This window comes from Pipra filicauda, unplaced genomic scaffold (assembly GCF_003945595.2).
Source record: "Pipra filicauda isolate LSUMZ 115617 unplaced genomic scaffold, ASM394559v2 scaffold837_size68763_pilon, whole genome shotgun sequence".
Lineage (NCBI taxonomy): Eukaryota > Metazoa > Chordata > Aves > Passeriformes > Pipridae > Pipra > Pipra filicauda.
In genome coordinates this window covers 43,413-68,750 of record NW_024105017.1, presented here as the reverse complement: position 1 = coordinate 68,750, position 25,338 = coordinate 43,413, and the positions used below count along the sequence as shown (strand labels likewise).

The window sequence follows — 25,338 nt, the reverse complement described above, 5'->3', positions numbered from 1 at the left end:
TCCTCACGGAGGTTGCATCTCCATGAATTTCAAAGCAGGTGGGAGATGCCATGCCACATCCAAGCTTTCTCTGGGGAAGGTGCTTCTCCTATGCACTGCCTCGCCGTAGCACTGGTGCCACAGCCCCTGACAAAAGCCCAGGTTATCTTTGTCGCCGGCAGAAGTGCTCCTGCTGCCAGCAGGGATGCTCCCCGGGACAGGTCAGGAGAGGCTGACCCGGGGAGCTGAGCCTGGAGGGATATTATGCCTCTCGTGCTCCTCAAAAATTGTCAAAAGCGTGTGCCCTGGAGGACAATGCAAGATTCTCCCCATGCCAGCAAAAGAGAAATCTGGAAGCTTTGGCTTTGTGCTGCAGTTGATGTGTCAGCCTGGAGATTCCATGCGCAGCAAGAGTTTTTTGCGCTGACACCTTTTGTGTGGGAGGAATCTTTTTTTATATGCAATTTTGGGAGTCTGGCTCTCAGTTGGGAGGCAGGTCTGAAAAGAGGAAATGACAGCCCTTATCATCAGGAAAGAAAGTCGGCAATTTTTAGCTTTGTGGTGCATTTGGTTTGTCTGCCTGGAGACTCCATGGGGAGCAAGAGTTTTCTGTGCTGGCAATTTTGCTATAGGGGGAATATTTGTTTGTATGCAACTACAGAAGTCGGATTGTCAGTTGGGAGGCAAATCTGAAAAGAGGAATCAACAGCTCAGTTCCGCCGGAAACAATGCCTGGAAGATTTGGCTTTGTGGTTGTCTCAGTCTGATGAGACTGAACTGTTTGCTAAGGAGGATGAGTTATGAGATAGACCAAACTCCTCTCTCTCTGCAATTGTAATGTCAAATTAAGGGGCTTTACTCGAGGAAAATGTGGGGAAAAAACAGAAGAAATAACAACCCTTTATTAAAAGATATATGTATGTTGGCCACTGAATTTATCTCCAACTGTAACACACTTCTTCCTCCCTTTCAAAAACCAGACCCTGATGGAACACAGAGGCCAGCAAAGGACAAAAAACTGTGCTTGAAGCCCCATCTACTGACAAACAGTAGAAGTGTTGCTAAGCTACAGTGATATTCCAGAGAACATCCCTTGGTACAACTGGTATTGCTTCTTAAAAAAGAAGTAAAACACAAACATTTTGAGATGTGATCCAACTACAAAATGTTCTCTTCGAATCACACAGGACATCTCTCCCAAGAAACCAACTAGCCAGAAAGCAAAAAATCCATACAGACTAAAAAGCGATATACTTTACCAAATCCACCCTATTCTGTTGACACTCCTAGACTTAGAATTAGGAAAACACAAACAGGCATGCTGACCTCAAACCTGCATTTGAACACCCACACTTTCCAGCCTGTGTCAGGAAAAGGTCTGCACATTACTTCTGACTAAGGAAGCATCCCGAAGGACATATTTCTCACCACTTACTCTTGACAGAAATCGACTCAAAACCTTGCTGCAGAGTGCCTGTACAGTGCAGTGGGGGAAGACACATCGCTGCCTGATATGAGAAGGGTAACGTATCACTTCTCATTTGAGTCCATGAAATGAAAACACATCACTGGCAAGCAACAGCCTGCTGAGTTCTGTCACAACATCATCCATGCTTTCCTTTAGGGCCATGAGCTCCCTAGTTCATACACGTTCACTAAGCCTTAACAAAGTATCCATCCTTCCGCTCTGTTGTGGGCAGCAGCCGGTCCCTTCCGGAGAGCCAGAGGTGCGGCCCCCGGCGCGTCCCCGGGGGAGGGGCGGGGTCGTTCTTCCGCCCCACCCTGGGGTCTTCCGCCTCTCCCTGAGGAGCGGGAGGCCGGAGTTGGCGCACCGCGCCCTCCGGGTTCGGGTCCGGGTCCGGGCCCCTTGCACAGACACTTGTACTCCGAGGTCCAGTCTGTCGGGAGCCCCGTTTCCCTCAGGCTGCCTCTGGAGAGCCGCCTTCCATGGGCGAGTGAGCGCGTACAGAGCCAGACATTTGTCCAGGCACGCCACAATCGTGCACATCTTGAGTTTTAAAACTCTTCATGTGTAGGAGTACTCATACAGGTAAGTTCTTTAACAGCTCCTTAAACTTTTCCTTCCAGGTCATATTACTGGATTATTTTGTGGTGGTTTATTAGAAAATTATAATAAAGTAGATAACAGACATTAATGGATTCCTTTTTGATGTTTCAGTTCCACAGTTAGATTTGGATGTGTATGAGGCAGTGAGACAGAGTGTTTTCACTTTTCCCATCCTCTTTGCCCTTCCTGTTAGGATGTTAAAAATTAATTTAGTGGTGTCGTCTTTCCTTATGAGCTGGTGTAGAAGGTAGGTACCCACATGGTAGGGTACGTAGGGTAGAAGGTAGGTAGGAAGGAGGTTAAGACACATGCTTCGAACTGAAGGGGATTAGTTGGGGTTTAGGAATTATTTGTGAAAAGGTTTGTAGCAGGAAACACTGAAAACTGGATAGCAAGCTAAATGTAACATTTCTGCTCCCTTTTTTTTCTGTTAGGAAATACTGGAAGTACACTAAAAAGGTTTTTTATACACTCTAGTTTAGAGAAGGCCTTCTTTTAGCCTTCAGGAACAAACCTGGTTTTGTGATACCTTTTGTTTGTTTGTTTTCCCATTTTGAATTTTTGGTTTATTTTTAGGCATTCAGATGTCAACACGTATCTGTTTAATGTAAAAAGATATTAATGTCCAAATGTTTTGTGTATTGATAGGAAAGACTAAAGAGGACGCACTTAGGCAAGACTCTCCAAACCAGAAAAAGAACACATTCTGGAAACCAGAAGCTGAAGAACTGATATTGTCATGGTCTGGATTGGAAACAGAAACATCTGATGTAGAAAAATGTAAACCAAGGGTGCTGCCAAGTGAAGATTTGCCTATGCCCTCATCTGGGCATCAACAAGACCAGACTGTGTCTCCAAAAAAGTCTCTCAAGTCTTCCAAGAATCTGCAGTCAGCTTCAAAAGCTTCTCAGCATTTAGATAAGAGGAAACAAACTGCTAAGCAGAAACTTCCTAAGGTTAAAGTAGCTAAGAAAGTGGCGTTAAGTTCAAGGAAGGAGCTTAAAAAATCTGTCCAGAAAAGTAGTAGTAAAAAAACTCAGTTGCAAAGAGAGAAGAGTTCTGACAGTGAACCCAGTGAAGAAGAGCATGAAAGAGAGCCTGTACATTTGAAAGATGTGTGTACCACACCCTTGCGTCAGAAATTAGAGACTCCCGTGATTCAGAAATTGGCTGTGTCTGAAAAGCCTAGAAATGTGTTGCACACATTGGAGTCACCTGGTGGTGCAAATAACCCATCTCCTGTGAAAGCACTACAGCATCTCATGGACAGTGTGAAGAATTCAGAAAAGAAGCAGTTGTCAGCCAAGTATTCAGGGAAGATACCCGGAAAGATTCCTTGCAGAACCAATAAAGCTGTTTACTCAAACCCTGAGGACACTGAGTCTCAAACAGATTCTGACAGCTCTTCTGTACAGAACATGGCAAGGAAAAACCAGAAGTTATCAGATGTAAAAATAAAAAATAACAAAAGAAAACGTAACAGGCAACATGGACCACAGTAAGCTTTTTATGTGATTCCTTACAAGCGTGGTATAACTTGGTAGATAATTAAACACACCTTGTTAACTTTTAAGCAGTGATGGCCCAATTGAACTACGAGATAGTTTGAGATTGGTCAAATAGTTAATAGAGAAACCACGTGGTGTAGTCAACATCCTGTTCTCAAATGTGGGTGCCAAATCTAGTGTCTTTTACATGAGGAAGTTTGTGCTGGTTAAACTGTTCTCGTGAGACTTGTGTAGTAGATACAATCCTACCACCACAGAGTAACTTCACTGTCAGGTTTGTTGTATTTTTAAATGAAATTTGGAAAATACAGCATTTAATTCTTCAGCTATTGTATATATTTTTGTGGATGTAACTTTCTAGTCATAGGCAATCTAAAGACGGAAGTTTAAGGAGCCTAAAACCAGTTTTTAATAGTTGTTCTTTGCATTGTTTTTAAATTTTTTTTTAATGTCTTTTTATGGTTTTGTTCAGGATATAAAATTATTGCCCTACAGGTTCCTTTCATTAAGTAAAAATTGACTCAGCCCTAAAAGGGTTGAATAATTTTTTCTCTTCTAGATATTCCTTTGTGGCTGAGAAGGCTGTGAACTATGAAAGGTAATTTCTTGAGTTGTCTGAAAACCTTGAATTTAATCTCACTTCTGCCCCACTGAGACAGAAGAGTTTGGTAGTACTGCCCCATTCTGTGCTCTACTAGTGAAGCACCTAGTAGAAAAGAATTGTAATTCGCGCTTGAGGATTTTAAATACTGCATTAATACCGTTAATAAACTAGTAAAATTCTTCTTCCTGTCATAAATAAGGGGTCATAGTAGGTTTCTTGCCTTAGGGGATTTTTTTCCTTTGAGGTTTGCTTCCACATTAGTGTGTGATTTTGGAACAGAAATACCAGTGCTCCTAGAACTAATAGCAGCTGTACTAATAAAGTTGCCGTTAAATGGGGTATAGAGCTGTATCCATGATCCAAACTTTTTGCATGTAGATAGGCATGTAGCTTCCCCTTCATGGGATGGGAACTTAATGACAAAGCAAACAGGAGTGGCAGTCTGTGAATTTATTAAATTCTTAAGCAGTCATTCTGCAGAAAAAGGGATTTGGGGTTTTTAATTATAAGGGAGACTACTGCAGACTTACTTGGATGAATTTGTAGTGTAGGTTTGGTAATTTAGATAATTTAAATGCATCTTTTGGAGTTTAGGTGGATAACAGGTGAACTTCACTGGCACAGTAAAAGCAGTGAAGCACAGCCACAGATGGAGGAAGAAGGAAGGTGAAGGGTACTGATGCTAAGGCTGCAAGAGAGGTCCTGTTAGAAGTGATTTGGTTGCTAAAGAATCTCTGGTGGAGTCACACATATAAATTGTCATTTTACGGGGGAGATTTCATGACAGACTACTCATTACAAAGACAAACTATTTTACTGTCCATTCCTTATAGTATGCAAAACATTTCTTTAAAGCAGTACCATAATCACAGTATATGGAAAATTGTTTGAAAGGTAATGCAACAGAAGAAAGTATCTTTATTCTGGAAGGGAGAAAAAAAGAAGTTTAAGAAACCTGTTTAGAGAGGAGGTGTGAACACTAAGTTTTCTGCCTGGTGACTGAGTAGAGGAGGAGTTGATGAATTTCAGACCTATGATTTCTAACTAACAGTCATTTGCTTCAGTGTCTAATCACTGTAGACAGATGTTTAAAAGAAAAATAAAACCCAGACCACATGATCTGAAAAAAACTTAACTTTTATATATATGGTAGTGCTGTAATGTTCCTTTGACATTTAACATCTTTAAGCAGGTTTATTTTTTATTCTTTTGCAGTGGGCCTGTTCTAGAACATTGTGATAAATTTGATTCCAGCACTAAGTCTTGTGAACAGTATGATACATCATCAGGTAATGTTTAAAGTTGATATTTTCTTGCATTTTATGTATAAGCTTCTTATAAACTGTAACTGATGGTTCAGTAATTTCTGTTGTATTCAGCTTGTCCAGAACAAATGTCCAACAAATTTTATTGGCTGTGGTTACATTTCTGTCCAAGTAGGTGGTACACTATGCCAGCTTTATGTTGTGTTAGCTTTGGAAGAACAAGCCCTCCAGGGTTTGGCATCAAGCCTACTGGGATAAAGTTATCGCTCCAAAATATTTTGAACACGTTTTTCAGGCTCTGTTTGTACCAGTTTGATGTGTTGCCATGTGATGGTACTAAATGCAATCACTTCAGGCCACCCTGGACCAAAGTGTACAGCCCGATGGCCTGTTCACCCAAGAATATTTTGGTTTGGGGTGTTTTCTTTGGTTGGTTTGGTTTGTGGTGTCTGGGTTTTTTTAAAAGTTTTGTTTGGTTGGTTTGGATTTTAAGTTTCACAACATGAGTTGTACGTGTTGTCATAATGAACATGAGCCTTGGAGATAAAAAGTCATTTTGTTAGTATTCTAGAGCCAAAAGTGAATATGCGAATGTTATTAGTTCATGCAGTGCTTTCTTCAGAGACCTAATTTTGTGTGTGTTCTTGTAAGAAGTTTGTTCTAAAGCTAGGTTTGAGTGATATAAAGCTGATTGACCTTGCACTTTGTCATAATTTTCCAATGTGTGTTTTATCAAGAGGGATAGGTCTGAGGAATATTTACTTGAATATATAGTTTTCATGTAATTTTCAAGCTTACTAATTGCATATACTGCTTGTCTACATTGGGTTTCATACACGTTTATAGCAAAATGTGTTGGGACTTGTATTACCCTTGGTTGCTTTTAGTGGGGATATTGAATAAAAGTCAGGAATAGTAAATTCCTATGGTGGTGGTTTTTTGAATGTGTTTACAGAGACTTTTGATGACTTGAATTACAAAGTGAGAGATCCATTGTCAGACAACATAGCAAGGCATAAAATAGGTAAGATTATTTAAAATATCATAATGTAAGTGTGTAAATACAAATGTATTTCGAACTTGATGTAAAGTTTGCTGAAGGAGACTGGCATGCAGCTGCACACTGAGCTACCTGCACTGAATGTATTCCTAAAGAACTGAGTCAAGACAACCCCACAGTTCAGTGAGAACAGTAAGAGTTTGTATTAGTTTTACGCAGTATAACTGATGGTGCAAATAACCTGCCTTGTGTGGTGGTCCGAGTCTGGATAGGATGGAACAATGCGTGTGCAGTCGATTGGAGTCCCATGCTTGTCTGTTTTATATTGGGGTTTTTTTATGGCCTTGTCTACCTTCAAAAACTATTTCATCAAGTTTTTTATATTTACCATTTTTAACATTTAAATATCTTGACTAATTTGCTCTTAGCTCTTAAAGGGCTTTTATTCTTCCTTACAAATACTAAAATATATCTTACTGTATTCATATATGGCAGCTTAGACAACTTGAAAGTTGAGACTATGTAATAAGTACATCTGAAGATAAATATCTGAGAAATCTTGGAAATACGTGGAGTTTCTGTTGGCAGAAGTGCCATTCTTCTGGACCTCAGAAATGGGACTTGTGAATCTGGAAGAGGAGGAGCTGCGTATGCAGTCTCTTACTCTCCCCTTGCCATAACTAAGGCAGTGCCTTTTCACTGTTGCTAATGAAATCCCTCAGATTTAGGCTGGGTCCTACATATATAGAACAGGTTTAATTCCTCTACTCAAAACCTTACAAAAAAACCCCCCAAAACCCCTTAATTCAGTACTAGTGGGACCAACCTCTGCTGCTGACTGGTTTTAGCAGTGATGTAGGTGAGGATTCTGGAGAATAACAGGCTCTTTTCACAGAGTTGGTTGATCCTGCCTTTGGCTGTCATAGTTGGTAACGAATAATGAGACAAAGTAAAATAGTTGATAAAGCAACTGTATTTTGATAGGAATACAAATTTCTACAGAACATGATATACTTTCCTTCCCTTAAATCACACTCATGTGAATCACAGTTCTATTTTAACTAAACACTTCAACTTTCTATCAAGTAAGACTTTCTAGAAGTAACTATAAATTTCAAATAACAGGAAAAACAGTGTGTACAGCAAAAATCTATATGCAGCTTTAAACAGGCATCCTGCTAGTCTCCAGGCAAGCTATTCTTTTCATTAGAATGAATTATTTTAAACAATTTAATTCACCTTTCTTAAGACAGGCTGAGGTTTTGCAAGAAATTATTTGACATTATATGGTATTCTAACATCAAAATAAAGTAAACAAACACCACTATAAAGGATGCCTGTTCTCAACCCTGCCATTAACGGAATATCCTATTTAAAAAAAATAGAATCAAAACAATAAAATTAAATATACAAACTAGATTATTGGCATCATTTTCCCAGCACACTAACAAGGCCTTCAACTTGTTTCCACCCTTCAAGAAAGATACATATATATAAAGTTATTGTACAGATAACTATCAGGAGTTAACCAGCTTTTGTACAAGCATCACCTTTCAACTCTACTGTTCACCATTTAGCTAAGAACTGTGTCCATATATCTAGCAAAGTGGCCAAAACCAACTCCAATGGAGTCCAAGACAGCCATACCCACCAGCAGTAACAAGGCAGCGTGCTCCAACCTGAGACCATAAAAAATTTAAGTGTCCTGGACAAAAAGCTGAAAAAGCTTTCACTAGAAAAAAACCTGGAAAATAAACTATTAAACAAATCTAATTACAGAATATTTACTGTTAGAGCACAACAAACTAAGAAAAAACCCCATTATCAACAACTATTACAGATGGTTAAATTGTAGCCTATATACTGTTACAAGTGGCATATGGAGCTTCTTCAATGCTCATACAGAACTAAATCCTACAGAACTAAATTTGTACCCCAGTGAAACTGTACCCAAAGCTATACTGTGACATTGCCATAACTAACTTACGCTTTGGCTCTGCATTGAAGTCCTCTTCCTATTTTTGACAACAGGAGCTGAGCAAAGGGTTGCATTTGGAGAGTTTATTGTAAGATCACTGCTGCAACCTATGAAGAAAACACTGTAAGTATGGGGACCTTGGAATTGTCCAGGTCTCATTTATTTTAACAAGTTACTACAGCTATTAAGGTCACATAAATCCAAACAAGAAAGGAATCAGCTACTCAGGAAAGATTACCTTTATAAGACAGTTAAGACACAGTTTTAAGCAGCTGGGAGGGGGGTGCTTTTCAAGACCCTGAGAAAAACTTTATTTTTATTCATTTTATCTCGAATTTTTATTTCTATTTACTTACCACTAAATATAATATAAAGAAGAAATCATTTCTTCTTTTACCAGCAAATTGAGTAAAACACCAAATAAGAGCTTACTTTCAAAACAATCCTGTATGAGTTTCAGTACGTTTTGACCTGGCTGTACATCAATCTTACTTCTAGAAAGAAGAGGAAAAAAAATATTTTAAATCAAAAATATCAAATGTTCTTATCCCAGCAATATGAAAGCAGCAAAGTTCTTACTTCTCAATATTTTAAATTATTATTTCCTCTAGTCTCAGCTTCAATATACTTTTACCTATCATTTCCACACATAGATATCTGCAGAGAAACTTGTCAAAATAAGAATTCCAGGGAAAAAAGCCTCACTGCCACAGATTATGATGAGAATGAAGAATTCTCTCTACATAAAAAGAAAACACACAACTACTTCCCTGAGGTAAAAGAGCTTTGGGATGAAGAAAGTCTCTCTTGAAATAAACATTTTTTGGGCAGAAGTGAGTGATTCACTAGCCAGACAATGTTGATCAAAACCAAAATAACACTAGAAAAGACATGGAGTATTACTCCCATAATGATCATTATACACAGCTGATTTGGTAGATTTGGTAAGCTCGTGAAATGCAAGTCTAAAAATGGATTCCAGCAACAAGAACTTCACAGGCTTCTGACGTGCCTTTAAAGAATGCTACAGCACTACAAATACTCCAACTCATCTCTAGCATTTACCAGCAAGGTCCAAATACGCTGGAACTCTGTGTGGGTTTCATTTCTCTACTTCTCGAAAGGCAAAATGTCTGCACAGACTACTCCTTCTGTACTCAGGCAGCCTAGTTAGGAGCACCTTAGGTATAGCAACACCATAGTTTGCTGCCTCAGCAAAGGAAACAAAGGAAAACCTTGGGGCTTTGTCCCCCAGCACTGTTTGCTCCTCCCACCACTAAGAAATACAAGAAATTTGGGAAACATGGTATGATCGGATTAATAGGATACACCGTATAGCTTTGACATTATGCTCTTGGATAAAAATCCACATAAGTTTTCCAGAATCTAAGAATAAAACTTTAAATGCAAATTACCCTCCTCCATGGCAGAATCTTGCTCTGTAGTCTTTTTTTAAATGATTCTGTGAAGAAATAAGAATAAGTTCTTGCTAGGCATAATGACACTTGACAGGAAAACAAGTAAGCAAACATCAAGCATTCTCCAGCCATCGTAAACTAGTGGGAGAGTGGGAGTTACTGCAGCCCTGTTAGAATGCCACAGCAGCTACAACCCCTGTAACAATTGCCAGAAATTCAGCTTTCCACAAGAACCATCAAAGCATCTGTTGCATTTGAAGTCAGAGAGTCTTACAGGAGACTTACGTGACAGAAATCACAGAGAATGTAAGGATTTGGTTACCATTTACTCAAGCGTAATGACTAATCTTTAAAGTAAGGAAGAGGAATGATCTACCACAAAGCAAGCCAGGACATAACCAAACATCCGCTGCTGTGTGTTAACTGCTCACGTGATGGTTCTTACCTGTTTGCCACAGGCACGACCACACTGACAGGCAGTGAGAACACATCGCTGTGCCATGGCAAAACTACAGCCTCAGTTAAGTCCCAGTGCCACCTCACACACTTGAAACCCAAATATAATCAAAGTCATTCAAATAGAAAACATGACTCCAGTCATCTACTACCACAACTGGAGCAGTAATACTTCAAACGGCAACATATTATCAGTGTTACCTTCTACACCAACAAATGAAATAAAGCCACTGACCTGGAAACAGGCAAAGAACATCAAGGATACAAATGGGAAGAAAGGTCTAGAAAAATTCAAGCGCTAAGCAGAGTGCAGTTTTTCACAGATGTGATAGGAAAACATCTAAAAAAATGTAAATGTTTAGCTGAAAAACAACTATGACCTCTTATTTATTTGTGTAAATTTAAAAAGTATGTGCAGCTTGGAGATTATCTAGTCCTAACACAACGGAATTCAGCTCGTTTTTCTGAAGTTTGCTATACCGACAGTACTTTGCACTTTATGATTCCTCTTTGGATATTACTTCTGGTAACAAAAATAACCAACACCACATATGGATTGATTGCACTGGAAACTTTCAATATCAGCCTTAAGCGGCAGAAGGAAACTCTAGGTCACACGGGAAAACAACTGACCAAAAGCCACCTCTTCAGAAACTGTGCACACTCCAGTCAATCTGACACTCGGCCTTAAACCTCTTCCCCTTGCAGCAGAGTGTAGCACAATCCACGGGCACGCAGCCTTTCGCACTAAAGAGACTGAAAATCTCCTTTGAACAGTTCATTTATGAGTGTGTTCGCATTGTCCTACACATGAAGTGTTTTAAAACTCAAGATGTGCACGATTGTGGCGTGCCTGGACAAGTGTCCGGCTCTGTACGCGCTCACTCGCCCATGGAAGGCGGCTCTCCAGAGGCAGCCTGAGGGGGGGCTGTCTCTGCCCTGGACTACTTTCTTGCCTTCCCTTCCTTAAGGGGACCTGCACGGCGACGGGTCCCGTTTCTTTGTCCTCTCCTGGGAAACGCCAGTTCAAATTCTCGAGTTTCCAAATGGCCACTGTCACTATGGGAAGATGCAGTTTTTTCTTTAAAACGCTAGTGAAGAACTTAACACTGAGCAAAAAACAAGCATGTTATCGTGCCCGCGAAACGCTGCCCAAAAATACTGTTTTAAGTGAGGGTTTTTACTGCACACTTGTGACTTGTACACCATCCCTGTTCTTTCTGACTACTATGGGGAAGGCCCACTGTTTTTATGGAAGTACAACATAACATGAGAAGTTTGTGCTTTCTTTTCATGAAAATACTTAAGGTCACTTTGTGAACCCGGTGCTGCTCCATGTACATCAGGTTAGAGTTGCAGCTTTTCCTCACTGTGAAATTGAAACTTGTGTGTTGCTGGGAGAAGTGAGAACTTAAAATACTTTGCTGGATCTCACTTTTGCCATGCAAAATTATTGACTTACTAGCAAGACAGTTTTGCTGGTATTAATGCTGTAACTCACGGACACTTTTAAGCTTGAGTCTCAATAAGCTTTCTGCACCATGGATAAGCACCCACATTAGCTACTTGAACAACCACAGAAAAGATACATTTAAATTAAAATAAATGCTCAGAAGCTCTCTGCTCAAAATTTATCAACCTTTGGAGAAAGGTTTAGATTGATGCACTGTGCTGCACATACGCCTTCTGTAATTGCACGACAGGAGATGATTAACTGGGATTGATAAACCTTTCAAGCTAATGTCAGCTTCCTTTCTTCAACCAACTGGCCTACAGCCACATTGTTTCAAAGATGCAAGGAAAAATCAACAACTTTTACTCGTGTTTGATAACTCAGATATAAAAACTCTTTGCCTACCTCAAACCCACATTATTTCAGGACGTTAGATGCCATGATGAGGGTGACAGGGTTTCTGCATTCGCAAAGATCCAAGTGGTGCCAGAGTTGTTCTTTCTATGTAGTCACTATTCTTGAACAGCTTTTTGGTTTGTTTTGTTGTGTTTTTTTAATAAACATTCACATATTTATCCTACATAGGAAAAGGGTGGGAAAATAAACGTGACCTCAGGTCTGCTGCTCATAATTTCTGGGACTCTAACCCAGTTTTCAGGGATACTGCCGAGGCATCCCTCCGGCTCCCTTTTTGAAAGCGCTTTTCTTTATCAATTACAATACAAAAGTATACATACCTCTTAATTTGGAGGAGGAGGTTCGTCCGCCGGGACGTGGATCCAAGGGGCCCGGGAGGCTCTGTTGACAAAATTCTGTCTAAGGGGCCCCGAGAGCGTCGCTTGGGCCCCCTGGATCAGCGCCCTGGGGAGTCTACTGCTCCTGGCTGGCTGGCCAAAAATGATGCCAATAATTGCCCCCAAGAAGGCGCAGAGAACTGCTCAGAGACAAAATTTAGTCTTTAAGCAGCGAGGTATGTTTATTAGGCAATGCTGGAGAGCAGCCAGCTCGCGCTGGACAAACTGCTCTGCCTTTCCAGTGAATTTACAGGTTTTTATACCATTTCTACAGGTGATTGAACATGTTTACATAAATATTCATATGATTGCAACATCTGACTATAATATTCATAATAGGCAGAGTCTAGGCGGAGTCAGGGGCACGGTCTTCCTTTTGGGGAGAATCTAGGAGGGTCGTTCCTGTTCTTCATCCTTATCAGCCCCTGGTCCAGGTTCCATCATCTTCATGAACTTTTCAACTTTCTTGATTTTGGCAGACTACATGGAGAATTTTGCAAGATTCTTAGACTCCAAGCTCCACTTTGCCCCTTACTTATCTTACTTAGGTTGGGGGTGTGTGCATTTCGTTTAGTGTACGGTAACACCTAATCTCTATCTCTAGTTTCTGGCAGTAAATCCTAGCTAAGTGTTGGCAAAGTTCTTTGAGCTTTCGTTTATACTTATATTCTTATATTCTGCTTATATTCTTATATTCTACTTATATTCTTAAATTCTGACTTATATTCTGCTTTCTAGGCCTTGTCTGGCTTCACCAGCAAGGAAACGCTAGCTCGCCAGAAACGCCCCAGGCTGACAAACCAACTGCACCAAGAAGACAAAGCTTCGTGCCTATCTTTCCTGCAGAAAAAGGCAGTCTTCTCCTGTTTTCAGCCCTGCTTCCCAACTGATAGCCCGATTCGCAAAATTGCATACAAACAAATATTCCTCCCAGACAACAGATGCCAACACAGAAACTCTTGATGTGCATGGAGCCTCCAGTCTGACAAAACAACTACACCAAAAAGCCAACGCTTGCAGGCTTTCTTTCCTGCCGATAAGCGCCGTCATTTCCTGTTTTCAGCCCTGCCTCCCAACTGCCAGAACAACTCCCAAAATTGCATATTATCAAAGATTCCTCCCACAACAAAGATGACAGCACAGAAAGCACTCGCTATTCATGGACGCCCCAGCTTGGCAAACACTGCACCACAAACCCAAGTTTCCAGGCTTTCTTTCCTGGGGATAAGGGCTATTGTTTCCTGTTTTCAGACCTGCCTCCCAACTGCCAGACCAACTCCCAAAATTGCATACGGACTAAGATTCCTCCCACACCAAAGATGCCAGCACAGAAAGCTCTTGCTCCCCATGGAGTCTCTGGGCTGACAAACCAGCTGCACCACAAAGCCAAAGCTTCCAGGCTTTCTTTCCTGGTGATAAGGGCTATTTTTTCCTGTTTTCAGCCCTGACTCTTAACTGCCAGCACGACTCCCAAAATTGCATACGGAGATTCCTCCCACACCAAAGGTGATAGCACAGAAAGCTATTCTTGCTCATGGACTCCCTAGGCTGACAAACCAACTCCACCACAAAGCCGAAGATTGCTGGCTTTCTTTCCTGGCGATAAGGGCTGTCATTTCCTGTTTTCACACCTGCCTCCCAACTACCAGACCGACTCCCAAAATTGCATATAAACAAAGATTCCTCCCACACCAAAGGTGATAGCACAGAACGCTCTTGCTGCTCATGGACTCCCCAGGGTGACAAACCAACTCCACCACAAAGCCAAAGATTGCTGGCTTTCTTTCCTGGGGATAAGGGCTGTCATCCTGTTTTCACACCTGCCTCCCAACTAAACAAAATTGCATATAAACAAAGACTCCTCCCACACCAAAGAGGCCAGCACAGAAAGTTCTTCCTCCCCATGGAGTGCCCAGAATCACACACAAGCTGCACCACAAAGCCAAAACCTCCAGGCTTTCTTTCCTGGCGATAAGGGCTGTCATTTCCTGGTTTCAGACCTGCGTCCCAACTGCCAGATCGACGCCCAAAATTGCATACGAAGGAAGATTCCTCCCACAGCGAAGATGTAGGCAGAGAAAGCTCTTGCTCCCCATGGAGTCTCCAGGCTGACAAACCAACTGCACCACAAAGCTAAAGCTTCCAGGCTTTCTTTCCTGCCAAGAAGCGCTGTCATTTCCTGTTTTCAGCCCTGACTCCCCACTGCCAGACCGACTCCCAAAATTGCATATAAACAGATTCCTCCCACACCAAAGGTCCCAGCACAGAAAGCTCTTGCTGCTCATGGACTCCCCATGTTGACAAACCAACTCCACCTCAAAGCCAAAGATTGCTGGCTTTTTTTCCTGGCGATAAGGGCTGTCATTTCCTGTTTTCACACCTGCCTCCCAACTACCCGGCCGATACCCAAAATTGCATTAAAACAAAGACTCCTCCCACACCAAAGAGGCCAGCACAGAAAGTTCTTCCTCCCCATGGAGTGCCCAGAATGACACACCAGCTGCACCACAAAACCAAAGCCCCCAGGCTTTCTTTCCTGGCGATAAGGGCTGTCATTTCCTGTTTCCACACCTGCCTCCCAACTGCCAGACCAACTCCCAAAATTGCATTCAAAGACTCCTCCCACACCAAAGAGGCCAGCACAGAAAGCTCTTGCTCCCCATGGAGTCTCCAGGCTGACAAACCAAAAGCACCACAAAGCCAAAACTTCCAGGTTTTCTTTCCTGCCGATAAGCGCTGTCATTTCCTGTTTTCAGCCCTGCCTCCCAACTGCCAGCCCGACTCCCAAAACAGCATATAAACAAAGATTCCTCCCACAACAAAGATGACAGCACAGAAAGTACTCGCTATTCATGGACGGCCCAGCTTGGCAAACACACTGCACCACAAATCCAAGTTTCCAGGCTTTCTTTCCTGGGGATAAGGGCTATTGTTTCCTGTTTTCAGACCTGCCTCCCAACTGCCAGAACAACTCCCAAAATTGCATACAAACAAAGATCCCTCCCACACCAAAGATGCCAGCACAGAAAGCTCTTGCTGCTCATGGACGCCCCAGGTTGACAAACCAACTGCACCGCAAAGCCAAAGTATCCAAGCTTTCTTTCCTGGAAATAAGAACTGTAATTTCCTCTTTTCAGCTTTGGTTCCCAACTGCCAGGCCAATTCCCAAAATTGCATGAAAACAAAGACTCCCCCCACAGCAAAGGTGCCAGCAGAGAAAGCTCTCGCTCCCCATCGAGTCCCCAGGCTAACTAATCAACTGCACCAAAAAGCCAAAGCTTCCAGGCTTTCTTTCCTGCCCATAATGGCCGGCATTTCCTCCTTTCAGACCTGCCTCCCAACTGCCAGACCGACTGCCAGAATTGCATATTATCAAAGATTCCTCCCACACCAAAGGTCCCAGCACAGAAAACTCTCGCTGTTCAAGGAAGTGCCAGGTTGACAAACCAACTGCACCACAAAGCCTGAGCTTCCAGGCTTTCTTTCTTGGCGATAAGGGCAGTCATTTCTGGTTTTCAGCCCTGCCTCCCAACTGCCAGACCGATCCTTAGACTTGCATGAAAGGCTCCTCCCACAGCTAAGATGCCACCAGAGAAGTGTTTTGATCCCCATGGAGTCTCCAGGTTGACAAACCAACTGCACCACGAAAACAAAGCTTTCAGGCTTTCTTTCCTGCCGAGAAGCGCTGTCATTTCCTGTTTTCACACCTGCCTCCCAACTGCCAGACCGACTCCCAAAATTGCCTTATACAGCGAGAGCTTTCTGTGCTGGGACGTTTGGTGTGGGAGGAATCTCTGGAGGTGCTCTTGAGACTAGAAAATGCCTGGTGACCTGAGAACTAAATTTAGGAGAAGGTTTTGAGCTCTAGATAAACTCATGTGCATTGTAACACAAAAGATATGGCTAATCCAGGAAACAGGGAGTCCTGTGACTTTTTTTCTCCTTCCTGAAAGGGACTTCAGCAATAAGAAAAACAGTGAGTTTGAGGAGAAAACAACTAAGCACAAGTGATTGTATGTTTGGTGGGCCTAACGCTGAGGTAAATGTGTATATCAAAACCATAAAGCTGTTGTGTTCGTGAACACATCATGCTTCAGTTTTCATGTATCTCGTCTTTTCCCTTAATGATTATGATGAAAACATGTTTTATTAGACAATTTAGTTGACCCAGTACTACAAATGCAGCCTCTGTTTTGCTCCAACTACTTTTAATTTTGCTCGGACAAGTTTTCCCTTGTATGGGTGTTAAGGCGATTTAATGCTCTGATATGCTGAAATATTCCTAATCTTTAGGAAGGCAAATCTTAGGTACAGGTAATAAGGAGTAGGAGTCTACATGTGCACATTTCTTCTTGGTTTCTTCTCTTGATTGCAAAACATTTGGCAACAGTACTTTTGGAAAGTATTGCTTTATAAGAAAAAATGTTCTAAAATAACACGTATTAATCCTACTTAGTCAAAGAAATTTGTAAATAGGGAGTATCAAAAATATCAGCTTTGATCTTTGAGAAATGTCATGAGACGGAACCTGCCTGTTTGCAGTAATAGAAATGTGCTTTGTAATCTGTCTTTGTATATTTACTTTTAATTCAAGGCCCCCAAATAGCTGTTTCTGCATTGGTGCAGAGCTGTGTTAGAGCACAGATTAAGTATTAAATCTATTAATTTGATAAGATATCTCTTACACTTGTCTTAAACATTTAGGAAATAACTTTGTAACCCGTAGTTCAGTTTCTTCATTTATGAATTTGAAATCACTGGTTTTGAAAGAACCAAGCTTGATGGAACCTCTCACCCCAGGGAATCTTCTTGTCACATTCCTGCAGTGTCATATTTTCTTTCTGAGGTGGTCTGAGGCTTTACCAAATTGAAAGGAACTGCTGTTACCACTGGGAGACAAAGTGCTCTGTATGTGTTGTAGCTGCCTATATTTGTTGTCAAGGAACTCACCCTCTGAATACTGTTGTGTGCTCTTTTTCTTGTCTGTTGCTTGTTTTTCTAAGCTAGAAGAACAGGAAATTAAAAATAAAAGTAAATCCACCACCACTCCCCTTTTCAAAGGCCACATAGAAGTGTACAGGCGACCCAAACTTTGTTCTCACATTGGAACTCACAAATTTTGTCCAAAATTCAATCCTTTTTCCGTAGCCTGGGATACAGTTCTCTGCTGAATGGGGGTGTGTAAATCTCTCCTGTACCTGTCAAAGCAGGAGATGCTCAACCAACCTTTGGATTTTTCTGTTCTTCTAAATATTTGGCTATTTATTTGTTTATAAAATTATTTTTCCTTTCACCTTAAGCTTGTAAGTGTGGCAGCTATAGACCTGCACCTGACTTTTTTTTTTTTTTTTTGAGTCCTGTCTTCTAATAAGACTTAAAATTTAGAAACATCTTATGTGTAGTTGTGGCATAACTGCAGGCTTGAATTCTACAGCTTTATAAGTAGTGCTGGTAATAAATTACATTTTCACTACCAGTTTTTTCCAGTAGCTGAGAAAATAAGCCCTTGAGATGGCCATGGGTCTTCTGCATGGGATTGTGAGGAGTCAGGGATTCTGAAGTGGTCAGTTAAAATTGCTTTAGAAAAAGCTTTTAACTGTTACTTTTGGTGGCTGCATAGATGAACAGCTATCTTAAATATTTCACTGAGCAATACTTCCCAACTTCTGCTTGAGTTGACTGCATTGACGGTGAAGAACTTTTAAAATTTTATTTACATAGTTTTTATTTGCTGTCATAGTTTGAAATTGGCCCCCCTGAGAGTCTGGGGGGGCTCAGAAGTGATTGGGTACCAGGGCAGTTCCCTGGAGAGCCAGTCACCACTCATGTTGTTTGCTTCTGCTCAAAATCATATATCACAGCACCGGAAGCTGTTGGCAGTTCAGTCTTGGTTGTTTTGCTGTTGCTGTCTGCTGCGTGTAGGTGGAGAAAGCCAGGGGGTGGCTGGGCTCCCTCTCTTCCCCTCTGGGGGGGAGAGGGGAGCCCTGCGATCCCCCAGCTCAGCCTTTGGCTAGAGTTAGAGTCAGCATTTGGGAGTGTATGCTGTGAAGGAAGAGATTCACAGCACCTGAGGTAAGAGGAGAGAGGCAGGCTTTGCAGCCAAGCCCTCTTCCCCCTCCTTTTCTGCAGTGAAGCTGTAGAGGGGGGCTTTTTTCTTTCCCTCCACTGTAAGTGGAGGAGAGGCTCAACATTGAAGCTGAGCCAAAAGACTGGGCCATGGAAGTAGGCCCGGCGCTCGGGAGGGGAATCCCAGGTGAAATTGGAGGCGAGCCAAGAGCTCGAGAGTTGCCTGCCGAAGCTGACTGGGGGCAGCCGAGAACTGACGTGGAGGAATGAACATTCCAGGACACAGACGCTTGATAAGCTACACTGCAGCAGCTTACAAACCGAGGTGAGACACCGAGAGGAAGAAATCACCAGCAGCAGAAGAGCAAGGACTCAAAACTATCTTCTTGGACTTTGTGAGGAGAGAAACTGCAACAAACAACTTGAACTTGGTGAGGGGGGAGCGTTCAGGAGCCCAGAACACTCCCACAGCAAAAGACTGTGTTACATATCAGCCTTAAAGGCTGCTCCTGGACTAAAGTTAAAGGACGGGCTTGAAAGGACTGACTGATAGTAATGTAATATATATATATATAGTTGCCTTTAGTTTGTATAGTATTTATTTGTGTAAATAAATGTATATACTTCCCCCTTCCCCTACAGAAGCCTCTGCTCTGAAAGTTTCTCTCCGGTGTTAGGATAAATTGGGGGAAGGGTGGGGGGGAGCCTAAAAATTGGATTTTAGATTTCTAATGTGGCTCAAACTGCCACTGTAGTTTCCTGCATCATGAAGTGTGAGGATACAAATTTAGAGCTTCTGTGAAATCAAAGCTGCAGTTACTGTACCGGTATGTTTATATGAAGGCAATAGTCATAAAACTTTATTCTTAAAATAGGTTTTTATTTGGTTGCTTTTTGTGTAAGTAAGGCCTAATGGTCTTGATTTGATCAAACGAATACAAATCCCTGTGCAGTGAGGCTTTGTTATGAAACCTAACTTTGGAGTGCAGCTTACAGTGTGATAATATGCTCTTGTAACTCAAATATCTTATGCCTAAAAATAAATGGTAAAAAAACCTCAAACAAAACTTTTAAGAAAGAAGCCTTAGGGGTTTTTTTGCAAGAAGGGAAAATATTTGCTTAATATTACCTATGCACTTTTCTGCTTCCATTTATTTTGCTGAGTATTGTTGCACTACACAGAGAAGTAGGAAAAGTACAAATTACCCAGGTAAAAGTAAGATAAAATATGATGTTTCTGCTAGTCCTGAGCCTCTGCGGTGGGACATGTTCAAGGTGCTTCACAGAAGATGTATGATTAGAGGAGCACCATCCACTGGCCCAAAGTCTCCTGAAGCCTGGTAACGAGGTCTTGTGCAACCCTTTTGTTGCTCTTCCCTTACTTCTTTTTTTTTTTCTCTCCTCCAGAAAGGGCTGTTTAGTGTAGGTCTTGAAGCAAATTTTTGAAAGGAAAAGAATATCTCCTAAAATACAATAAATTGGCTAATTGACAGCTACAACGCCTTCTTTCCTTGGAGACCGCGATGCTACATGTATCTTGTTGTAGGAATACAGATTAAAATTATTTCAAAGAACATTAGTTGCTGCTGTATCCTTTGGAGAAGATGTATTGTGTTTCAAATGACTGAGAATTCTTGTTATTATTGCTAGTTTGCTAGCGCTGTTCATCGAGAAAACAAAGAAAATGGGCTCTAAATGACTTGGTTTCATCCCATTTATTTTTAAATGGGAAAAGAATTAGGCAGCCAGTCTGAATTTGGCATAAGAGTTAATGTTTCATGAGAACTCGTGGAATAAAAGACCAGTAAATGCAACCTAGCAGTGGTTTCTAGGGAAGCATTATTTTATTTACCCTACAGTTTGCAGAAGTAACAGAAAAGCCTAAGACAAGAAGCCTGTCAGCTGTGGAAGTAGATCTAAGGGATACTGGATCTTTGAGAAGTGCACAAACAAACTACAGGTTATGTGCTCTGGGAATAATTTTGGTAATCACTGAAGTGTATTGTGGATGTCTTTTGGAAAAAAAATTATTAAAATGACTCATATTTCTTGCGCTTAAATATTATGCTTGGAAGAAAAAGCGTCTCTAAAAGAAATCATGAGGAAAAGGTAGATTTGCTTTTGATACCAATATGTTCATTTTGATGTATTTTTTTGTAGTGTGTTTTGATCTGTCACATGAATTTCTCCTGAAGTTATAACATGTTTTTTCTGTGTTCTTTTTAACATCACTTACAGCAGTTCTATGAAAGAACTATATATCACTCTTCTATAAGTGATGCTGTTTATGGCTGCCTTGTCTTGTGTGGTGTGTGGAATTTTATTGCATTGAAGCAGCAGGAATGTTCTTTCAGTGATGCATATATTTGTGTTCCCTACTTGCTCACCTGGGATTCAAGTGCTGTAGAGCAGGAAATTGTGGATGCTGGTCATGTGCTCTCATCACTAACATTGATGTGACTCAGCTACACGTGCGGTTATTACATCTTATGTCAGCGTGGTGATTTGTTGTTCTAATAAAACCTATTGTGTATGTGTTGGAGGTTTGAAACTTAAAGCTGATGGCAAATAGGAAAATTCTTATTCTGGCCTCTGTTGCAGCTGAGACAAAACTTTTCTTTTGTTATCCTGAAAGTAGGTCTTATGTTCTGCATCAGGTTAAACATTAAAAGCTCCTCTTCTCGTAACCACTGAAAAATGAGCTGTCACTGATTTAGTAATACCTTTCTTGTCTTTGCTTCTTGTGTTGAAACAGAACAGTCAGGTTTTGGTGTATATTTGTCTTTTGCAGGAAGAATCCCATTCACTTCCAACAGTTCAGTCACCCTAATGATGACGACTATCATGACATGGAGATGATATCTCAGGATAACAACGACAACCGGCCCGAGTGTCCATATGGAACAGCTTGTTATAGGTTAGAAACACTGTACAAAGTGGCTCTTCTTGTTTACAGGCTAAGAATGTTCTCCCCTGCAGTTGCAAAATGACGGTAGAATAATGAGAATAATTCTTGGTGTGAAATCTTGACTGTAGCCTTCTGAAATGTACCATGGTCAGACTGTTACCTTTAAAACACTTGAGTCTGTGCATATTTTGCACGGTGACACAGTAAAAATCACTGCTTTGTTTGTAATTTCAGCTGGTAAATGAAAATTTGACTCTTGGAACCTATTCAGTGACTTGAAGGTCAGCACTTTTCAGCATTCAGTAAACTGTTATTTTATATAAATGTATTGTTTATATATAATTTATTGTTACCTGGTGTTCCTGATATGTAACTTTTAGTTTAAATTTTGATAAAGTGTTTGTTGATATTTTGTATAAAAACTATTTTAATCAGTATTTGAGTTGTTAGAAAGCATAGTTGAGGAAAATAAATAAAACCAGTTTATAGCTGACTGCTGTTTTCTTTTAAGCACTGTTGATTTTCCTCAAATTATTGTTTTATTCTGTTTTTATTCTGTTTTATTATTTGTTATTTTTTTATCTAGGTTTTACACTTTTGTTTAGCAGAGTTTCACTGCCATGGAATTCACACAATGGATAAAAAGATATATTTTGAGGCAATAAGACTTCTGTGGGGCCATGTCGAAACTAAGGGCTGCTGTTAATAAAGATTCTTCCTACAGAGAAACCTTTTCTCTTGAAAAGTGTGGTGATCCTAAAGAGCATGTTCTCCATGAAATGTAACAAAATGAGGGCAGCTTTTAAGAAAAAACCATGGTTCTATTCAGCTAATGCAGAAAAAGTGTTTCTCTTATAAACTTCTATGAGACGAACTTTTCATCTCAGGCTGAGCAATGTAGGTTTATATCAGTAATGAAATTGCCAATGTGCTTTTCAGGAGTACAACGGATGCTTTATCTAAACCCCAAACTGTCTCTCCTTCCAGATAAGACAACCTCTGTGTTGTATTAGTTGGTAATTTCTTAATATTTGCTTCATTCTTTGGGCGTAGAGGAAAAGAGGTATCCGTGAAACAGTGATAATTCTTTTGATAAAGCAACAGATATAATTTGAAGGTTTTTCGTGTTCTTTTTGTTGTCCTCCTGTGTTGGCCACTACTTGAAGGGAGCATAATCAACTGATCTAAATGCTATGCCTTGAAAATTATCCATAAAATACCAGGGAATTCTGGACTTGTTAAGTGTGGAACAAGGTGATGAATCAAGCTTTTGCTATTTTCTTCTTTGCAGGAAGAACCCACAGCACAAGCTGTAATACAAGCACACTGCGCTTCCAGGTAAGCCAGCTTGTTCAATACTGCTCAAAGTGTGAGTTAAAAAACCCAAACCCAGTGATGGATACCCAAAACTTGTAATAAAATGCTTTAATCTACTTTTAGAATAAAATTTACATCTTACTCTGTATTTGGATTATTTTTTTTCTGGGATTTTTTTTCTTTTGCTAAGTTACAATTTTAAAGTTTTTTGATGCTCTAAACCAAACATTGCGACCATATCTGTCGTCTTTCTGTATTTTCTTTTTTGGGGGGGACCAGTGATTTTCTTACTGTGAGAACTAATTTTTGCATATATGTTCTCTTGAGGCCTAAAACTGAATTTGAGTTCCTATTCTAACACTTTGTAGTCTTTTTATATTTCAGCAACTTGACTTGTTGAAAAACAGAGGGGAATGTGCTGTTTACATTTTGTCTGTTCTTAAATAATTGAAAGAGATACTTCACATTTTACTTCACATTTTTTGTGCTTTTTCTAGATTATTGAATCTAGGGGTTTTTTCCACGTGAAATCCCAATGCAGTAAACAGTAGTTTAGAGCAGAACATTAATGGAATTGTAATGATAATGTATTTTACTGTAAAGACTCAGGATTGTGACATTACTAAGGAAAGAACTGCAGTTATGGAAACAATAGTGTAAAATATATAAATGCTTTTTAATACTCCAGTTTTCTTCTTAAAAACCCCCAACCTTTGTTGGTGACGTTTGTCTACAGATGGCAAGGGGTCATAACACTGACAACAGTTCATCTGGATAATCTCTTGGGAATGATTCAAGGCAAAAAAGGTGGTTTTGGGCAGCAGAGTGGCTTTTATACTTGTAAGTGCAGCACAACCATTGCAGGATTTGTTTAATGGCATAACCCTTATGTCAGGGTTCACTCTGTCCTGACTAAAAACTTCCCTTTCTTTAGGAACTGAAAGAGGAACCCGACACCTTCACCTTGTCCACCCTGAGAAGCTGCCCCACAAAAGTCTTTCACTGTGCCACCCCTGAAGAGTTTTACACTGTGTTGTGCTGCACTGCCCCTGCAGGAGCCTGTTGCCACAAGGCCCAGCTCTTTTTGAAATCTCGTATTAGGTTGGTTTCCTTTGCCTTACTGCCCAACTTTTATTGGAATCGTTCATCACAGCCTCACAGTGAAGTCCTTCACTGCCTTTCTTTAGCACATTGCTCACTGATTCTTTTGTTTTCTTCCTCACCTGGTGTTTTTTGGAGTGCATCACCACGTGGCCCTGGAGTAGTCCTTCAGACCTGTTTGTTTTATTTCTTTGTTTTTTCAAAAGCTTCCACCTCTTTTTGAGGTGTTTCACCCTATGGCTTTTCTCTTGACTTCTACAGTGACTGGTGTATGTTGGGGCACTTTACAGAGCTATTCTGGAGCAGTGCTTCACCCCTGGCTTTTTCAGAGTGTTGCATGCCCAGATTTTATTGCTGTGGTTTCCTGCTTCCCGTGATGCTCTCCATGTGTTAACTTCCACGTTTTTTCTTCTGGAACCAGCAGATTAGCAGGTGGAGAAGTTTACATGGGGTTTTCGGGATCCTTTTTAGCTTGGGGATGCCTTTTTCCAGGGAATGTTGCTATCTTAGTGTGTCTTCTGTCATCTCTGGATCCTTTTCCCCACCCACGACGTGGGGGAGCCCAGTTCTAGTTCCTTCTCCATCTGAAGAACCATTTCCAACGTCTTGAGGGACGGGGAAAGGGGACTCCAGCGACAGGGTTTTTCAGGCCCCGAGCCTGGAGGGGAGAGGTGCTCTCCCCTCCCCCCAGCACCCACGTGGCTCCATGGCAGGCACAGAGACGGCACACCGGCATGGAGAGGAGGCAAGAGAGAGTTTATTGTTGGGAAGGGGTTTATAAGGCTTTTAGGAGGGTCAAAGGGGACCAATCACAAGTTCAGGGTCACACAAAAGAAACCATCAGGTAAGGGGTCAACAGCCAATAGGAAGGGGTTAAACAAAGGACCAATGGGACACCTCGGGACACCTTTCCCAGGACATTCCTGCATGGGAGATAACAGTTGCTGTGGGGGGGTGTTGGGAAGAAGAAACACGTGTTTGTAAAGAGACCACAAAGAGCCATTTTAAGACACGTTTAAACAAGTTTCTCATCAGATATAGTGCTACATCCCAACCTTTTTTATTCCATAAAGATGAATATGTCTTTATTGATATATGGATTTTAAATTTACCCCATTCTCTTAGTGTCTGAGGGTGTCCCTATAAAACAGAATTTAAAAATGGTTTTATTGATGAAACAAGTTTTTCACTGGCACAAACTTTCAATTTACTGCTGAACCAAACAAACTACTTATTGTTGTTAATTTTAGTTTCATTAGAGTCCAAATGGTTGTTTTCTTCTGTTTCTCGGAGGCAGTCTCGGCGTCCGGAGGGGCTGCGGCGGTGGCTGCTGCGGCCGCATGGCGGGACGGGGGGTTGCTGTGTGCAGCAGGAACAGGGCGCAGGCGGGATCAGCGGGGCCGGGGCTGCCAGCAGCGCTGGG

General features: G+C 41.1%; 1 protein-coding gene and 1 long non-coding RNA gene across 6 annotated transcripts in view; one reads left to right on the top strand and one right to left on the bottom strand.

Moving 5' to 3' along the window:
- The first annotated feature begins 1,857 nt into the window (after nt 1-1,857).
- APLF (aprataxin and PNKP like factor) overlaps nt 1,858-25,338 on the top strand; it is a 35,925-nt gene continuing 12,444 nt past the window's right edge. The window contains exons 1-9 of one of the 4 annotated variants that reach the window (XM_039390525.1): nt 1,858-2,029; nt 2,696-3,545; nt 4,115-4,153; nt 5,375-5,448; nt 6,380-6,448; nt 8,456-8,525; nt 21,381-21,506; nt 22,789-22,835; nt 23,749-23,860. In XM_039390525.1, the coding sequence (XP_039246459.1) occupies nt 2,008-2,029; nt 2,696-3,545; nt 4,115-4,153; nt 5,375-5,448; nt 6,380-6,448; nt 8,456-8,525; nt 21,381-21,506; nt 22,789-22,813 (1,275 nt within the window). In that variant the 5' untranslated portion in view covers nt 1,858-2,007 and the 3' untranslated portion in view covers nt 22,814-22,835; nt 23,749-23,860. Of the gene's footprint in view, nt 2,030-2,695; nt 3,546-4,114; nt 4,154-5,374; nt 5,449-6,379; nt 6,449-8,455; nt 8,526-13,261; nt 13,518-21,380; nt 21,507-21,731; nt 21,917-22,788; nt 22,836-23,748; nt 23,861-25,338 lie in introns of those variants that run through there. The other 3 variants (XM_039390526.1, XM_039390527.1, XR_005566945.1) reach the window with 3 other exon arrangements.
- Nucleotides 7,256-8,896, bottom strand: LOC120325121. 2 transcript variants are annotated; one of them, XR_005566947.1, is made up of 3 exons: nt 8,835-8,896; nt 8,412-8,509; nt 7,256-7,341 (listed from the first exon to the last, which is right to left on the bottom strand). It is a non-coding gene; the product is annotated as an uncharacterized LOC120325121 (long non-coding RNA). The 2 variants fall into 2 exon arrangements; XR_005566946.1 differs by lacking the exon at nt 7,256-7,341 and having other exon boundaries at nt 7,380-8,509.